The 19,007-nt window shown below is 53.8% G+C and overlaps 1 protein-coding gene across 1 annotated transcript; it reads left to right on the top strand.

The window, feature by feature from the left end:
• Window positions 1–7,049: 7,049 nt before the first annotated feature.
• ABHD11 (abhydrolase domain containing 11) lies at window positions 7,050–11,946 on the top strand. The gene is made up of 6 exons (XM_059717280.1): window positions 7,050–7,143; window positions 7,240–7,375; window positions 8,075–8,248; window positions 9,659–9,829; window positions 10,092–10,273; window positions 10,712–11,946. Exons 1-6 carry the CDS (start codon window positions 7,064–7,066, stop codon window positions 10,848–10,850), a joined length of 882 nt encoding a protein of 293 aa, XP_059573263.1. The 5' UTR covers window positions 7,050–7,063; the 3' UTR covers window positions 10,851–11,946.
• The last annotated feature ends 7,061 nt before the right edge of the window (window positions 11,947–19,007 follow it).

A 19,007-nucleotide genomic window follows, 5' to 3' on the forward strand; every position in this document is an offset into this window, starting at 1 on the left:
CAGCACACTGAGCAGGGAACTGCCCAACCTGCCAGGAGGAAACACCACAGTATTTAGGCATCAAAATCCGCTGGAATCTCAGGCCTCAAACTTCTCCTGGAATTTAGCAACTACGCCAGGTCATTTCTTTCTAATGAACAACCTGAGAGACCCTGTCCTGTTACAGCCAGGAATCAGAGAAGCAATGGGATCTGGTCCCTGTGTTCTTTCCTCACATATGGACATGAGACACAAAGCAATTTTGGATAAGGGACATTATAGATGAGAGGGTCTGCTATAGAAACTGTGTGGTTTGTGTAAGCCAGAAGTACTCAACCTGTAGCCACCTAGATTATAGACTAGAGGGTCTGCTATGGAAACTGTAGTTTGTGTAAACCAGGGGTGTTCAACCTGCATCTGTGAACTGATGAGTTAATAGATACTGCAGCAGCTTCAGTTCTGCTCTATTTACTTTCCCTGCCCAACAGAGTTCAAAGTGTGTTTCTTGCTGTGGGGAGTGCAGACCGGTCTCTTTTCTTCCTTGTGTGCTCCAGGGGAGGGGCAGTGTTGAGCAATGTCTTGTTTGCATTCACCTGTTCCCAGCAGCACAGAGGATATGATGGACAGTCCACACCTTTCTGCCTTCCACACATCATCAGGCACAAACAAATACACACAGCAGGGCAGGCATTAAGGAGTGTGCTCCTGGGTCGGGAAGGGGGGAAGCAATACTGTACAAAACCCAGTCCAGGCATCTACAGACTGGGATGGCTGGTGCGCAATGGGAGCACATGGCAGGGACTGAGGTCTCCCCCTGGCCCATAAGACCCATGACAAGTATCTCCTAGACTTTTCCCTGGGGAAATGCCCCTGCTACTACAGAGAAGAACAGCTGTCAAACCAATGAGAAGCTACTAAAGGAGTATCCTGGAATAAGCACAGCCCTGTCCCTTCCTCAAGTTTCAGGACCAGGAAGTGATACTAGCAGGCAGAAGGAAGAAAGGCGAGACCTCCTCCTGCCAATAGTGCATTGTAACCAGGCACTTGTGGGCAGGCAGAAAACAGCCCTGCTGCACTTGCAGGTACCCCAGCCATCTTCTAGCTCACTGAGTATGCCTACCTCTCTGTGCTCCCCTTCTGGGTATGAGCCTTACTTCTCTAGGTTTAGGGCCTCTTTCTCCTCTGATAAAATCAGCACCAAAATACCCATTGTTCAAAGCAAACTATCCCTGGGATCTGGTTTGCCTGGGTCTGTTACTAGGTGAGCTACTACTACCTTGGGGAGGTGGAGGGTGAGGGGCAGAGGAACCCTCTGGATGTCCATGTTCTCTGCTCACAGCAGGTGCTGGTCAGCACCCAGACCCCTCAGGGGTAGATTGCTGTGGTTCAACAGCCTGGTGATCAGCAAGCCTGGGACACTCACTGAAGGTTCCCACACCGGCCTTCACCTTGGCCCATGTAGTGAACAAGTAGATGGTTGCTGGTCACACACAGACCCTCTAGTCTCCAATCTCAGCTCTGCCACAGTTCCTTTCCATGGAGGGCTGTAGGCTGTTACTAAGACTGCCTGTGGGTGCTTCTGCCATGACCACTGCCTGACCTCTCCCACTTTCTCAGGACAGCCTAGACACCACAAATCTCACACAACAATCCTACACATGGTGTAAAAAAGGGCCTGCCTTCATAGCCACTCACTGCGGGCAAGGTGTTTCTGCTGATTCAATGCATCCTTGCAATAGGTCAGAGAACACACAGCCTAGATGCACACAAATCAACTTTTCCACCTATGTCCAAGCACAGAATGGACCCCCAGTGCCATCTGCTTGTGAAAAGACACCAAAATCCTCCAGGTGTGTCATTCTGATTCATCACTCCCTTATTTAGAATGGCGCACAGCTAACCACATATGGAACAGACAGAAATGACATTTTGATCAGCCCCTTGAAATCACTGTAAAGCCATGCCCAAACAGAAGAGCACAGCTGCAGAGCCCTCTGATCGCACACAAAATTAACCCTCATTGTATAAGGATTCAAACGAAGCCACTCCTAAGTGGAGTGACTTAATTAATTTCCCTCTGCTCCAGCTGGTCACTTTCTGCTCACCAGTGGGGGAGGGAGCTCCAATCTACCTGCCCTCCCTGCTCCCCCCCAAGCAGGGCTGAGAAAACCCCAAAAGTTCTCACTACCCTGCTTTCTTCCCCCTCCCATCCAGAGACAGCAACAGAAGTGCAGGGGAGGAACAGAGCCAGGGGAAGACACAGCCTCTCTCCCTGGATGCCCCTCTCTCCCCCCCGGTCCAACACCTAAAATCCATTGGGTTGGGAGGATCAGTCTAATACATGGCAATTTCTGTGAATTGCCATGAGGTAGAACAGGTAGCTGCACTTCTGTCTGTGCCTGTAGTCTATGTCTATGCAATAGAGAGGTGAGTTCATTCATGTCAGGGTCTCCCACCACAAAGGGCAGGATAAGCAACAGTGAAAAACAGAGCTGCAAGTGTGCTGGAACCTTGCTTACACATTCCCAGGGTCCATGGGTTCAGGATTTTCTCAAGCTTCTGAGTTTTAATTTCCTGACATTCAATCTGCTTCACTCCAAACACCCTGTGGTAAAATACTGTATCTTGTGACAATATTCTACGAATGTTGCTTCAAACTAAGTTAATTTGTACCAAGAGTTATGCTAGTAGTTCTCTTTCAATGTTTTGTCAGGAACTCATGGCAATTAGAGATGCCCACAGTACATAAGAACCAAGAAAATATGGCTATAACAGGGATAACCAACTCTGATCCATGGGGATTTCATGAGACTATCTCAGTCTGGGCATGTGCACTGCATATCACTGCACTCACAAAGTAGATTGCCAGGCCTTCCTGGGGTGGCTGTCACACTGCATAGTGACACAGAGCCCTTTTCCAAGCTAAGAAGCCAACAGTAGGCAGACCATGCATCAAGTCAGACAGGCTGCCTGAGGTTTTTGGCTACTGGCTCTGGCACAGCAAGAAAACAAAATGGGAAGCAGCAGCTGGCACACTCCAAGATGGGTGGCATCCAACCTTGGCTATGAAGGACTTCTGGGACAAGCTTTTTTGGGTCTGCAAACAGACCAAGATGATGGATCTCAGTCCCACCATGCATTCATGGCTCAAACTACTGCACTGAAAGCAACTGGTGGACTTCCCGTGCTGAAAGGTGCCTGTCCCAAATTAATTCCCTGAATAGCCAGTTGGGAACACTGGGGATTGTGGAGACATCGCAGTTACCACAGAAGGAGAGAGAAAACAAGAATTTGAGGTCAGAGATAGCCAAAGGGGACATCCATGGCTTCCAGCCATGGATGTGAAGGCGCATCCTTGTGCCTCTGATGCACTAGCTAGCAGGCCAACCCGACATACCCAGGTGTGTGAGAGAACATAGTCTAGAGATAGTGGATGTCCATCCCCACTGGGTGAGACTCCGATTCCAGCCACTCAGTGCCTTGTAGGCAGACAGTGCACAACCAAGTCCCAGGGATCCTTCGCCACATGTACCTCTTGCTCTGCTGCCAGTAACTTGCCATCTGTCCAACCCAAAGCAGGTGGCTTCTCTCAGACAAACCAGTTTAGCAAACAAGAATGCAGCTTAATTTGGAACATGTGCCAGCTCTCACCACCTCAAAACTCGCATCTAAAGGCCTCATCCACTTAAGTATCCACATACACATACATGTGGGGCACAACCACCATCATCCATATGCAGACACCTGTATTAGCTTCCCCCACACATACACGCATGGGGTGGGGCAGTCACTACCAATACACACACACTTCACACCTGCAGGCAGTCACCTGTAATACACACACACACCCTACAAGCACTCACCACCCTGTTTAATGGGGCAGCACACTTGGCCCCGAGGTTTGGATCCCTTTGCCCCTCATTAGGCTTCATTTGGGTTATTTCAGACATTCCTCCTCCTTCTTGTATGTCTTAGTGCTCCCAGTCCATGTTGGGGGCTTACCTTCACTCTGATGGAGTACTGAGCACAGATGGCACTCATTCACCCATCCCAAGGGTGCTGAGCACAAACACATCTCCAAGAGGGAAATGGACAGGTGTTCCTATGATCCAGTGAATCAGGCTGTCAAGAGCCAACTGTTGCCAGGAACCTGGCAGGGGAAACACCATGTATCTGGGTCCAAGAGGACAGTTTTCCTTAAGCCCTCCCAGGGAAAACTGTTCTTCTTGCATGGTTTAGTACCCACTGAGGTGTTGGGGCTTAATGCCTATTTTATGGAAATGGGAGGCTCTTCCCTAGCTTGTTCCTGCAGCCACATGGCTAAGGGCAAGAGAAACTTGGGGGCATCTGAACCCCAAGCCTCTGGGCTTGGACCTGCACATAGGATGCCAGTCAAAAGAAGTTGGAAATATCTGAAGCACCTGGCAGGGGTGGAGGATGTCTGCCGGTTGTAGGGCCACTTGTGATTCTGGACTGACTCATGGATTTGAACTTGATTTTGGCTTGGAACACAAAAAAAATCGTAAAAAAAAATTTTTTTTTAAGTTTCCATGAGCCAGTGAAACAGACGATGGGATTGTGAGGAACACAGGGCTTATCATCTAGGGGGAAGGTGAAGGTTATCAAAAAGTGCCTGTTGCCAATGATTTTGTACATGGTTATGACATACCCCATGTCCTGGCTACAGGCCCAACAGGTCCAGAGGGCCTTGTGCCTCTTCTCTTGGGGCAGGGAGACAGAGCTATATAGGGAGGAAAGGTTGGGGGGATGGGGTTTCCCCAACTCAGAGGTTTTTGTTTATGTCCACTTCTTGAAAATGGTAGTGAGGGAAGCAAGGGGGGCACTGGGGATGATCTCAAATTTCTGTAAGTTCTGGGGGGTCGGAAGGCTATTACAAAGGTTGGGGCTGTTTGGGAGCAGGTGGAGAGGGGTGTGGGCTTGGCGGATGTCACTCCCTTATGAGCGATTGGGAACTTTTGTTACAGGCCAAGGCTTGGAGGGGTTGGGGCTCAAAGGACTGGGGAATGCAAAAAGAGTATTTAAGTTCATGGGGGGAGAGAGAGGATAACAGATGTGGGGGAGCTGAGATCAGAGCAGGTAAGTAGGGTGTGGAAAGGGCTGGTGGGGAAGGAATGGAAAGGGGAGCTGGCATGGAGGATGGCGCAAAAAGCTTTGCCGGTGTGACTGGTGTTCTATCGTTGGGGTATAGAGCTGTCACAGTCCCCCAAGTGCCCAAGGGAGCTTTGTGACGAGCCTGAGTCGGTGCCACGGGGACTGTTTTTACGCTCAACAGGTGTGGAGACGGGTAGCGATGTATTTGAAGGATATGGGATCACGCTCAAAAATGTCTTATATGGGTTAATAGATGGGATGAATGGGATGTGGGGGGTGAGAGTGTTGATCACATGTATGAAAGTAGCACTATGAAAGGTATGCCCCCCATTAGCACTAAAGGGGTTGTGCTTTTCCATGCTGGAGTGCAGTGGCAACGCATAGGGGGTGCATGGGAGTGCACGTACACCCCCTGAGAGCACTGGTGCACCGTCAGGCCGCACTCCCCGTTTAGCCAAGACAAAATGTTTTTTTGGTGAGTGCAATTGGCCGTGCAGGACCGTCCCCTGCCCTGTCTGTCGGATCGGCCACTGGGGGATTGGGTGAGAATGAGGTCAGTGGGACTGGGTAAGGGCTTATGTGTGGGATACGGAGGGGAGGGGTTTATCACGCCGCACATTTTGCTTCTGGCCTGTGTACCATATGACTGAACATGCAGGTAAAGAAACAGGTTAATTTAGTTGTTGGGATATTATCACTGTGTCTCATTGACCGATACTGGCTATTGTATATGTTTAAGTGGTACAGTTTCGGTTATCATGTTTGTGCTATGTAATCCTTGACAGTCATCTGTTGTAACTTCTTCCGTGAGGCCTCTGTTGCGGTCGTTGTTTTAGAATGTCTGGCTTTGTTTGTTTTCTAATAAAATTTTAAAAAAAAGTTTCCATGAGCCAGCTTCGACCAGTTCGTGTCCTGCGTCAGCAGCACCCTGCGGACATGCGGGAACCTCCTGATGTAGTCGTGCTAAGCTCGAGCAAACAGATGCTGTTAAAATGTTTCTAAGTGAACTCCAGTCCCACTGTTGGAAATCAGTGGGAGAGGATGCAGCCAACTCCACCTGGAAAAGGGACACTTGGCACAGACTGGTCAAAGTCCCCCCGGGAAGGGAAGTGGGCAGGGAGAACAAAGGGGACAACGACACAACTGGACCTGGAGACAGCAAAGAGGACAACAACAGGATCAGCAGCAGCAGAAGTGACAGCGACAGCAACAAGGACAGTGAATGAACTGAGAATGGAAACCCCAAATTGGGGCCTGGACTAAGGGACTGTGTTTGGGTTAAGGAAGGGCCGAGAGTGGGTGCGCAGGGGAGCAGGTGCCGTTATTGTAACAGGTGCACGGGTTCTTAATGTGGTTTTAAAAGGTGTGATGGAAGTCTATGATAAATATATATATATAACTGTATATATATATAAAAAAAAATTTTTTAAAAGCCCTGCTGTACACAGGCGCTCAGCAGGGCAGAAAACATCCAGTCCAGAAGCATCTTTTGATTCTGACAAAAAGTGGACTGAAATGACTGTGTGGCCTCCCTGCGGGGAACGGGCGGCTGCTGTACAGCACCCTCGGAGCCACAGCCCGCGGCCGAGGCCCGGGAGCCCTCCCGCCCCCCGCGCCCAGGGGCCCGCAGCGCCCCTGCCTGGCGGCCCCCGCGCCGGCACCGGGCCCGGACCGAAGGTCGCTCGTTCCCCGGGGCAGGCGCAGCAGCCGCCCGGCCCCGCAGCGCGGCTTATCGCAAAGGCCTTGCTGGGGCTGCTCTGATGGCTTCACAGCCCCATAAACCCAGGGCTCCCGCACCTGCAGCTAGGAAACGCCCCGCCTGGACGGCCCAGCCAGCGCCGCGGGAGCCCGGTGCGGCTGCCTCGCACCTGCAGCACTAGCAGCGACTCCAGGGGCGGGGCGGGGCATCGAAACCGCCGGCGCGCGACCGGTAGTGGCCGGTCTAGGCCCCCGCGTCCCGCCCCGCCCCGCGATGCTCCGCTGCCTCCGCCGCGCCCGCGCCCACCCCGCCGCGGCCTGGGGCCGGCGCGGCGCCGGGCGCCCGGCGATGACGTAAGGGGCCGGGGCCGGGGCCGGGGCCGGGGGGGGTGAGTGAGTGTGGGGGACCCCCGGCCGGTGCTGACGGCGCCCCCCGCTCGCTGCTTGCAGGCCGCTGCCCTTGGCCTACGCCCTGCTGGACGGGCACGAGCCGCGCGCGCCCCTCGTCCTCCTGCACGGGCTCTTCGGGAGCAAGACCAACTTCCGCGGCGTGGCGCCCGCGCTGGTGCAGCGCACGGGCAGGAAGGTGCGGCCGGGGCCGGGGCGGGCTGGGCTGGGCCGGGGCGGGGCGGGCGGGCTGTGCCCGGGACGGCCCCGCCGCTGCCGGGCCAAGCCGGGTGGAGCCGCGCCTCGCCGGCGCCCGCAGAGCGAGGAGGCGGCTTATGACCTGAGGCAGGGGCTGATGGTGCGCCGGCTCCCGCCGAGGGCCTGACCCGGGACCGCGCCGCGGGGGCATTTGTGAAACGATCCAGTGAGTCGCCTCGATCTGCTCGTGGGGAGCCTGGAGCCGCCGCAGCAGAGCCCTGCAGTCCTGGCCTCGGGCTGCTCCGGGTGTGCACGACGGTGCCGGGTTCCTTCAGGCGGGCGGTTGGTGCCAGGCAGGTGATCACCACGGCACTCGCCCCCGAGTCACGGATGCCAGCGGATGTCGGGCAGAAGGTTCTGAGCCTTGGGGGCTGGGGCTCAGGCCGGGGATTTGGAGGCCAGGAGATGTGAGGACTGGAGCTAAAGTAGGTGCAGTGCCTGGGGCTTGGGAGACAGCAGGTGAGAGGGTGGAGGCGGGGAGAGAAAGTGAGGAGGTGATGGGGAGCAGAAGCTGAGGCAGAGCAAGGGAGAACCTTCTTTCCCTGACAAGAGGAGCGGTGGCTCAGGGTTTAGCTCCTCTCCCATCTGGCATGCTCCTGTGTCCCAGCAGCTCGGTTTGCATTCTCTCTTGGTCAGCTAGGTACTGACAATAGATGCACGTAACCATGGCGAAAGCCCTCACAGCCCCATCATGACCTACGAAGCAATGAGCTTGGATGTCCAGCACCTCCTGAGCCAGCTGCACATCAGCAAGTGCATCCTGATTGGGCACAGCATGGGCGGCAAAACAGCCATGACACTGGCACTGCAGAGGGTAGGTGTGTGCAGCTGCCAAAGCAGCAGAGCTTGATGGTTGTGGCCAGCTCAGACTACAACTGTTGATGCTTCTCTTCCCCCTGACGTGCAGGCCTTTTCTCCCTGGGCATGGATTGGTCCATGGACTCTTCTTCTCTGTCTCAGGAAGGCAGAGACAGGCACTCTAGTGACTTCAGAGCCACTGTTTTTCTGTCAGAATGAACAGCACCAGGTTTAAACTATCTAGGCAGTGACTTTTGATGGTACCCTTGCCCTTGGTCCCTCAGGTAGTGGCAAGTCCCTTACCCTTGACTTGCAGTCAGCACCACTCTGTATAACTGGATCTCCCTGGGCTAGTCTCCCAGTGCACTTCCTGTGTGAAAGGAATAACTCCTGGCCCTGAAAGGGAAGCTGAGGCCTCCATGGACCTTATTCTTTTTGTATTGTACCTTGTTCTTCCCCAGAGGTGACTGCATTTCAGAAGTAGTTAACAGTCCCTGCTAGGCATACTAAACAGGACTTCGGGGCTGTCATTTGTGGGGGGTACATGGAAACATACTTTTAATGTGTTCAGATTTTGGGGCTGTCCCTGTCTCCTCTGATTCTTTTCCTTGAATAAGCTATAAAGCAGGGGTGGGCAAAATGGTGGATCCAGCCAGCGGCCAGATTCCATTTCCAAGCAGCCCCTGCCGTGCAGCTCCCAGCTGGTCTCCATAGAGACCCCGGGGTGAGGGGCTGCAGAACCAGGACTCGGCCCCAGCCCCTTGCTGTCACAGCCCTGTGCTCCCAGGGTCTCTATGGAGACCGGCAGGAGCCACGTGGGCAGGGCGCACGGCTGGGCAGTGACAGCACAGGGCCAGAGATGGAGCAGAGTCATGATCCGCTCCCTGCACGCCGCTACCTGAGGAACCCAGGGTCATCGCAGAGGCATGCATGCAGCAGGTCACGGCTCTGCCCCAGTCTCGCCACATGCTGTCACCACCCCAAGGTCCTGGGGTCTCCCTGGCCCTGCCCACCTGCCATGCTCCTGGCTACAGCCCCATCCCAATAGCCTGGCTGCGCACCCTGTGCCCATGCGGGTCCCGCCTCCAGCAGTGGGCACAGGGTGGATGGCCTGGAGTGTCTGGGCAGCAGGATTGGGCCTGGTAGCAGCAACCAAAAGGATCTGCTGTTGCAGAGACTGCTGGGAAATAGTCTGTCACAGCCTGGACTTTGCCCACTCCTGCTATAACGTCTCTGCTGGGGATGGTCATGAGTTAAGGCTAGAAGATGATCAGTGAAAGCTCCTCCCCAGGACTGTCCCATCCCTTGGGCCTACCTATGAGGGAGCCTATCCAGTTGTTTTTTACTCTCCTGTTCCAGAGCAAGGTCTCCAGCAGGAGCAGAGTCCCTAACCTCACAGTCCCAAGTGACTCCTTTGTGTCCCCAGCCAGATCTAGTGGAGCGCCTGGTATCTGTTGACATTAGTCCCACCCCAACGGGGCCTGTCACAAGCTTCCCTGCCTACATCTCTGCCATGAAAAGCATGAGCCTCCCACGTGGGATCCCCCGCTCCACTGCACGCAGGCTAGCTGAAGATCAACTGCGTTCGGTCATCCAGGTGAGACAGCTTACAAGAAACCCCTAACTTGTCTCCTCCCTTTCCCTGGCCAACATGTGCCTTCCTCTCAGCAAAGCTTGCACCAGCCATTGTGAACATTGCCAGTGTCCATGGCTGGCCTACTGTGGAACCTGGCTGTAGGGTAGGGCTGTAGGTCACAGCCCAGGAGGCCTGGGGCACTCAGGGCTGGGGTGCAAGAGTCTGGGGTCCCAAGGCAAAACCCTGGCTGACAGGTATGTGGTATGCTCTTCCTTTCTCACAGGTACCAGCTGTGAGACAGTTCCTGCTTACTAATCTGGTGGAGGTTGAGGGCTACTACATGTGGCGGCTGAACTTGGAGGCCATTTCCCACCACCTCCCTGATATTATCACATTCCCAACCTTCCAGTCATATTACCCGGGACCCACTCTCTTCCTGAGAGGCTCCAAGTCCCCTTATGTCAGGTGAGTCTGGAGAGCACCCATGGCATTGATCCTCACAGATTGTCTCATTTAGCTTTAAAGCTGTATGGACAAGAACAGGAAAGAGCTCAGTGCTCTGTGTCTATGCCAGGGGCAGGAGTCATCTTAGTGAGCTGTGGACTTCCCTGATTTGGGGTTGATGCAGGAGAAACCCAGGGATTGAGCCTCGGTTCCCTTGATGCAGGGGGAGGGAGAGGAGTGTAGAAATGTTCCAAAGCCAGATCAGGGCTGCCTGGGCAAAGGGGAGGACTGGGCAGGGATGCAAGAGTGAGCCCTGAGCAATGTGGTGTGTGTCAGGGTGGGGGCAGGGGGTAGAATGGGGGAAACCCTAAGAGAGGAGTGTTTTTTATATAAGCAAGGGAAAAGTTGGAGAAAATCCTAGTGAGAGCCTCATCTCACCAGTGTGTTCTCTTGCCCCAGTGACACGGACTCCTCAGAGATTGAGCGGCTCTTTCCCAAGGCCAAGGTCCAGTGTATTGCAGGTGCTGACCACTGGGTCCATGCAGATAGACCACAGGAGTTTGTTGCTGCCATCTCCAACTTCCTGCTGCTGCCATAAAACCTGGAGACAGAGATCGGGATTGCTGCACATGGCTGATCCTGGAGCACCACATCAGGGATGTCCAGTACTCTGGAGGATGGACCCCAACCATAGGTGGATTAATGCACGGGCAAGCTGGGTCTGGTCCCAGGGGCCCCTGCCTCCACGTGGACAAAACTGGTGGCTGGGCTGGGCTGGGCTGTGTGTGTGCAATGTGGCAGGCCATAGCTGCTGGATGCGGTTTGTCAGGCACTGCTGCAGCTGCAGTGAGCTTCAGCAGGGTGGGGGGCTGCTGCTGGAGCTGTCTGCACTGCACACACCCAACAGGCAGAGGCTCTGAACCCTGGTGCCACCTCCAGTGCAGACCTGCATGTGGGGGCAACCACAGCTCCTGCCCTGGGCCTTAAGGGCAGTGCGTCCCGCTCCAGGTGCTGCTCCCGCTGTACCGGCCAGGGACAGAGCCTGCAGCTGAGGGCCTGGTTTGGGGGGCCTAGGCTTGGTGCCCCAATTAATCTTAATCTGCCTCAGACTGAGACAGGATTCCCCACCACCACCACATGCTAGGCCAGACCAAGGCTGATGGGGCAGGAGGCTTGGGCCTGGCTTTTAATGGCTCTCTGGCTGGCCACAGCATGTGGGCAGGGCTGCAGTATCAGGCCAGGACTACTCAGCTGGAGGTGTTTTGCACTTGATGTTCTTCACAGGGTGCTAGAGCAGAGCCTTGGGGCTGAATTTTTTCAAGAAACAGTGTACCCCTTGGAGGTGTTGGTGCCATTGTTCCTGTCCCATAGTGGGCACTGGTCTGGAATTGCTCTGCCACCACCCCTTTCAATCCTCATCCAGCTGCTTTCTGGCACCTATGGAGCCTGCCTGGGCCCCCTCTCAGGGTCTCTGGGTGGGGAAGAAGATACAGGAATCCAGTCTTACTAGAGTTCCTCATTGATACCCAGCCCTGCTGAGGGCTCCCATCCCTACCCCAAAGCTGAGCCCAGGACTTTCTCTGCTCTGGCACTGCCTGTCTATGTACCCACTTGCCACTATACAGTACTTAAAATAAAGCTGACTCTGCACTGGCCTTCTCTCAGAAGTCAGAGGAGACCAGCAGTGAGCTTGAGACTGTGGTCTTTTCTCAGCCAGAAGAGTTTAAAGATGATGGGATGCTGAGGAAATTCAACACCAGATTAGAAAAGTGAGCTGGTGAGAGCAGGGGTGATCCTGGTAACCAGGGAAGAAAAGCTGAAGCCCAATGGGTGCAAAGCCTGCAATGGAGGAGTGGCAGAGAAGCTAAGGGCTGACCCAGTGATCAGCTTTCTGAAAGATGGCTGCTATAGTGCTTCATTTAGAGCCCACTGACTTTGCAGCTTGCTCATTAGGGCACTCAGTTGGGAGAGGGGGTCCTTGATTTGGTCCCTGCTCCCTGGACCTCTTAGCATTTCACTTTAATCAGTTATGAGACAAAATGCAGAAACAGTCTAGGGAGTAAGGACCAGGACTAGAGAATGGCCTGATTCCTGGGCTGACAAGTCATGTTCACTCTGTACCTCACTCTCTATGGCCCTTGCCGCATCCTTTGCTGTACCCTGGCCTCAACCCCTTGCCTACCACTTACCCAGGTGGACAGGGCATTCTCTTCAAAGGTGCAAGATGGGGCTTGAATCCCCACAGCTGCAGAGGGCCTAGAACCCAGATCTCCCACCTCTTGGGTAAGGTCCATGGAGTAAAGCAAGGGTCTCAGACTTACCCAGCCTTCCCCCTGTGACAGCCATGGTGCCCCCTAATGGCTGCACTAATACTCCATGTACTGCCTCAGTCTTTCCTGCCATGCTTTAATGGAAATGTTTATTATGGTGGGAGGCTGCCCAAGAGCCTTGGAGCAATCTCATCAGTGCTACCCTAACCCTAACTTGATTCACTTGGCCAATCCCCCGCACTCCCAGTCCACTACCAAAGACCTATCCTAAACCCTAATGACACTTATTGGACACCACTTGTGTCCCCACAGGCCTTACCCTTACCTCAAGGTATCAACTATGCCTTAGGGGTGGTATTTGTGGTCTCCAGCTGCTCCCATAGCCACGCTTATGCCTCACAGGTGTCAATAACCATTTTCATGGGGCTTCTTGACCCCGTCCATATATTCTGCCCCTCGGGCTGTAATCTCTATCTGAGCTTCAGCCTCTACAGTGTTGTCCCCTTTCCTCTTGCTGAGGTCTTCAGCCCTGGCCCATCATTTTGAGCTTTGGGTCCCCAGCTTCAACCTTCCTGCATTACTGCCTGCAGGGCTCAAAGCACAGAGCACCCCAGGCACCCTGATGAACAGCCTCCAACCACCCCGTAGCCACAGTCTGGTCAAAACATGACAGTCTGGTCAGCCCTGGTCTGGGTCTCTATCCCACAGCCCTTCCCACTCCCCTCTTGGCTGTCTCCCTCCAGCTCTCCAGAGTAGTCTGGGTGCCTGCTGCCTCACTCCCCACCAGAGCTCCTCTTCTTGCAGAGGAGCTGAGGCCTGACCCTCCCTTTGGGTAAGCCATTCAGGAAGGGGAGGAGAGGCCAGGCTTGCTTTCACTTCTGAACTTGGTGGATTCACTCTGAAGTTACTAAAAACTGCAGAACCCTTACCAGCATCTTGTGGGGCACCTTTTGGGCCTGAAGAACCATGGCAGGTGCGTGAAAGCAGTGTAGACCATCCCCAGTAGCTCTGCTACTCCCAAGTTACATGTGGGAGAGGGAGGGAAGGGTGTGCCTCTGTCTCCTGCTTTGCATCAAAGCCCTTGAAATGTGCTCCTTTTCTTTTGCCTTGCACCTCCCTATCCTGTGCTGGGAGATGAGGGAACAGGGGCTGTCTCCCTCCCACCCTCCCAGCTGCACACACAAATGACTCGGGGTAGGGAGTGAGTAGAGAAGGTTTATCATCTTGTGCTCTCCCCAGCTCAGGGGCAAGGGCCCTCTCAGAACCTTCCTGCTGCTGGCAAGATGCTGCAGAGCTGGGTTAAAGTAAAGTGCTGCCTGTTCTGGGCATGCACAGGGCTTGGCACAGGAATGCACCAAGTTAAAAGTAAAGTGCCAGTTTTTCATTCTGGGTTTTTTTGGGTTTTTTTACATCTGCAAGCATCCACAAGCAAAAAATAAAGTCTGATAAGAGCAGGCCTGGGAGGGGAAAGCACAAGATGATAAACCTTCCCTGCTCACTCCCCACCCTGATCCTTTTGTGTGTGCCAGGCAGGGTGGGAGAATTTGAAAATGATTTGGCTAACTTGACCTGGAATATGAAAAAGTTTCCAAAAAAAAAAAAATCTGTAATGATCAGGTGCTTCATCAGGGCTTTTTTGCCATTATTATCTAATAACTGATTGAATCAGCTTCAGCTAAAAGCACCAAAAGGCCTGCTTAAGCGCCCAATATTTACAGATGCTGCAGAGCCAGGTCAAAGTAACACTTGCTCCTTCTGTTAAAGCTTGGGATTTTGGGTTTTTTTGTAACCGTCTGCAAGCCTGGCTCCGTGGGTGCTCAACACTCACTAGTATTTTTGGGTGGATAGTTGAGACCTGGGGCACCTGCAGAGTTGGCGCCTATATGCACCTTTCATCACCTGCAGCCTGGCCTAGTACTGCTGCACAGTAAAGCAGCCCATTCCTAGCAGCCCCTTCCCTGCATACACCTGCCTCCTGCCCCCACAGACACACATGTTCCCTATGCCAGTGGCAGCTCCAAGGGCAGGACCAGGGCAGCAGTGTGTGGCAGGAATCTCTGCCCTAAGGGCAGCTTCTCCTCTCAGTGTATGAAGCCCTGCAGAGCCAGGGCTGGGGCTCTTGCTGGCAGTGGGAAGCTTCTGCAAAGGCCCTTGCCCTTGAGCTGGGTGTCACGTGGCCCAAGCTGCCAGCCTCCAATTTGAGGTTGTGGGAGCAGGAGTGCACTGGCCAGGGTGCTGGGGGAAATGGTGACATTTGACTGGGACAGTGGTGGGGGAGCACAATGCTGAGGTGGCATGGGGTAGGTATGGAGCTGGGAGAGCAGGGCTGATGCTGGAAAGCTGTGGTGTTTCCGTCCTTTGAAAGCACTGAGAGTACAGGGGTGGCCCCAGCTAACCCTGTCAGGGGGCCTAGGACAGCTTCACGCAGCTCAGAATGCAGCAGCATTGAGGAGCTGCCTTGGCCCAGGACAGGGTGTCTGCACGGCATGGCACAGCCATGGTGCACGTGCACACATGCCAGGTGTGCTGGGGCATGCCATGAGGAGACATCAGGTGGTCACCGTGACTGCTCCCACAGATAAGAAGTTAAAGGAAGTGCGGACGATGTTTGTGGAGAGAGTTAGTGATGGCGTGATTGCCCCCGTCCTGGACGACCTGCAGGACAAACAGGTACTGAACCAGGATGAAGCAGAGAATGTGCGGGCAGAGAGGAGGAGGGCCAAACAAGCCAGGTACCTGATCGATGTGGTGATGAGGAAGGGTCTTAAAGCCAGCACCATATTCATCCAGTGCCTCCATGACAGAGACCCCTTACTGGCTACAGAACTAGGGCTGGATGCCTCCTCTGGTAAGTGGCACCACCCGGACTGGGCTGCTAGGCAGTCTCTGAGGGGCTACATGCACAGGATGCCTGTGCAGGGCCCACCTGGGGCAGCAAAAGGGCAAGAGCCTCCAGCGCAGAGACTAGTTACAGGCTATGAAACGAGGACTAGATGCCTCCTTTAGTAGATGGCACCACTGGGACTGGGCTTCTAGTCAGTGCTGTGGATGTCTTCTTCTGCGCAAGCACTCCCTGCCTGCAGCTCCTGACTGAGTAGCCAGAAGTGCTGAGTAGCATGGGGTCTGGGACGAGAAACAGTGCCAAAGATTCTCATGAACTCGGGGCTCTGGAGTGCTGCTAGGATGCCATTTATTGCTGCCCCAGTCTGCACCACTATTTTACTGGAGCCCTGGCCAGAAACCTGCTAAACGCCAATACTTATGGACTGAATTTGCTCCCACAGGTAAATTGGGTGGGGGGAAAGGGGCGCCTTCTCCTGAAGCAGGTATGCTTCTGAAACCTCTGAGCTTGCCTGTCTGGTGTCCCTCTAATCGTACTGGGTGTCCATTTTTTCAGGCATTCCATGAATCACAATGATGTCACTGCTCTGCTCCGGATTTATGCTTTGGCAGATCCCTGCATCCATTTGCTGCTCCTCCCCAAACAAGAGGCTGTGACCATCAGCCACAGTAAACATACCCCAGGACAGATTTCATCTTCTCTGACTAGAGGAAAGGATGTGTCTTCTAAGAATGGATCAGAAATGCGGGCCCTTTCCTAGGTCCAATTCTTTTATGTTACCCTAATTCCTTGGTACTCAGGACCACACTCTGTTCGGTATATTGGAAGATGATCACATTTGACACCTGAGTCCAATTTTATGCCCAATAGCTGTAAAAGAACTTGGCCCTTGCTGTTTATCACAGTTTCTAAAATGGTTCCATCAGTGTGTATATGTCCTTACAATGAGCCACTCTTTTCTTGCTCTCTATCGCTCTGCCCTTTCACCAAGTCATGAAGACCATGTAATCAATGATTTCCCCAGATCACTGATGTGCAGTAATTTTCCTGTGACAATAATAAGCGTAAAGGAAAAGTAATTAGTGCTGATTATGCAGCGGATGTCTCCTGCCAGTGAGTTTTGTTAAGGATGGAGGAGTCCTGCCACGGGAAGAGGCAGAACCTCTGCTGCCTGAGTGATTGAAAACTGGTGAAGGCTGAGAGTAGACTAGGCACTCACCTGGAGGTGGGAGACCTGAGTTCTGGTTCTGGCTTTCAGGTCTCTTTCTCTACTGCCCGTTAAACAGCGGTTTGCTCAAGGCTCTCCTGCACTGGGTGGAGAGGGAGATAGCCTGCTGTGACCCAGGGGGCTCCATCAGCAGAGCAGAGCGGTGACGCTCCAGCAATGTGGATCTTGTTGCAGTCATCCCTGCCATCCAAAATGTGGACTTGGATCCAAACCCTCCAACTGGCTTAAACCACGTGAGGATGAAAACACAATGTATTTGGGTCTTTGGGCTGGCTTTCTGGTGTCCAGGGTTACAGCTTCCTGCCCTTCTCTGCAAGGGCTGAAAATTCACTTTCTTTTAACAAAAGTGTAATTTCTGCTCCATTCACAAGACACCAGGAGCTAGGGCTTGTGGGAAAATATATCATGGAGCATGCACAAACATGGCAAGACCTGATGACAACACAGTTTATTCTCTCGCCCTGAAGTACCCTGCACCTCTTCCCTGCCACAGGCTTCCAGGCCCCAGTGTTCATGGATACACAATGAACAGGTGAATTAGTTAAAGAAGGGTGCCTTGTTTACCAACTTCAGGTTGCCCTGTCCCCTTTCCCTTCTGGATGCCCATGACAGTGATCAGGGACCAGGCTCAGAGCCACCCTCATCTGTGTATGTTCAGGACTTCAGCTTCCCTGTGCTCTGCCCATTGCTCAGCTCAGTGGCCCTTCCAAACAAGGCACTATTTCAGCTTAAGGCCCTTGTCCCCATCACTTTCACACACTTTTATTTTCCTAATAAAATACATTTCTATAGAGAGAGAGTTATATATATACGTCCTCTAACACAAATTTTCCATCGCACATCTTAACCCGCATTAAGAAGCCTGTGCACCCGTTACCATAAATCCACCCACTCCCCTGTGACCCTGCCTTCACACACACTTCAGGGGAGGGGACACTCACCAGACTGGGGACGAGCAGGAGAGGGGGCAGCATGTATTTCAGGCAGCTGTGAAGGGAAGGTGAGGGTTGTCTCGGGGAGGGGGGAACCCAGGTCCTTCTCTTCTTTCTCCTTCCACTCAGCTGGTTTGCACAGCACCAGGCAGCCAAGGACTTGCCCAGAATGAGGCAGCCTGGCACTGGGCACTGTCTGACAGAGCACAGCCCTGGGGCAGGGGAGCGCAGGTGTCCAGGTTGCACAGTGCTGGGACCAGGGGTGAGTGCCCAGCTGCTCTCCACTGTGAACATCAGCTTCAGGTCCAAGGGATGGAGCCTGGGAAGGAGGGCCAGGGGGCATGTCCTCCCCTCTTTGCTGGGTGCTTCAGACTTGTGTCTTCCCTGCCCTGGATGCTGTGGGCCCTACACTCCCAACCGACATCCTGCTGGGCTGTAGTTAGGTCAGCGCATGCAAGAAGGGGAAGAGGCTAAAAGGGGCATGCAGCCCAGGTGCTGGGGGCAGAGGCTGCGAGGGGTGGGGAGAGGCTGGGGCAGGCATAACTCCCTGCCCAGTGCCTTGGATGAAGTCAGGAGGAATTTCCATGGGCTTGGCAAGTGGTTCCTTCGACAGTCCTGCACAGAAGCAAAAGCTATGGTTTGCCACGTTTCTGCCTGTGGCAGAAAGGTGTGGCAAAGCAGGCAAAGAGCCCTGTCCAAAGGTCCCTTGGGAAAGCTGTGAGGCTGATGGCAAAACTGCGTCCTGCTTTCTGTAAGCCCAACCCCCTGGTGCTCCTCAGCAGCTCCTTCCCCAGCATGGGAGGCAGGTGGCAGTAAAGGATCTGCAGTGAGGCCCTGTGTCCTGCAGTTATGCTGGCTTCACAACTCCCCTCCCAGTTGTGAAAGTTTGCAACTTGAACAGGAAACTTTCCCCTTGCTTAAAGCAAGCCATGATTGGAAGTCTGGATCCTTCTTACGGTTCTTCTGGCATGCATAACTTTAGGCCTACATATTCCAGCTCTTCTCTGCACCTGCAATGGCTGAAAATTCACTCCCTCTTAAATAGAAGATCGAATCCTGCTGCATTTGCCAGACTCGGGGGGCTGGGGCTTGCAAGACAGATGCGAATGTCACAGGAGCCACCCCGGAATGGCAGGATTTAGTGACAATACAGCATGTTCTCCCACCATGACATACCTCAGGCCTCTTCCCTGCCACACTCACCCCCAGCCCAGGGATGGACATTGAATAGATGAGTACTTTTCCAAAGGGTCTCTTGTCTGCACACTCCAGGCTGTCCGGCCCAGCCTAGACACCTGCGACGGTACTGCTGCTCTCGTCCCCACATATTCCACACTTCAGTGGCCTGTGCCCTGTGGCACAGCTCACCAGTCCTCCCCCACGCCCAAGGGGAAAAAGTCACTGTTTCACCCCAGGGGCTTGCACTTCTCTCCTTTTGTGTCCGCTGCAGGAGGAAGTAGCAACTGCAAGCAGCTGTGGGGGC

Source organism: Alligator mississippiensis, chromosome 14 (genome assembly GCF_030867095.1).
Source record: "Alligator mississippiensis isolate rAllMis1 chromosome 14, rAllMis1, whole genome shotgun sequence".
Lineage (NCBI taxonomy): Eukaryota > Metazoa > Chordata > Crocodylia > Alligatoridae > Alligator > Alligator mississippiensis.

Coding starts and splice junctions, on each gene's coding strand:
- ABHD11 (XM_059717280.1), top strand. CDS start 7,064: ATGCTCCGCTGCCTCCGCCGCGCCCGCGCCCACCCCGCCGCGGCCTGG. Junction 7,376..8,074: donor TGCAGCGCACGGGCAGGAAG/GTGCGGCCGGGG, acceptor TTGGTCAGCTAG/GTACTGACAATAGATGCACG. Junction 8,249..9,658: donor TGACACTGGCACTGCAGAGG/GTAGGTGTGTGC, acceptor TTGTGTCCCCAG/CCAGATCTAGTGGAGCGCCT.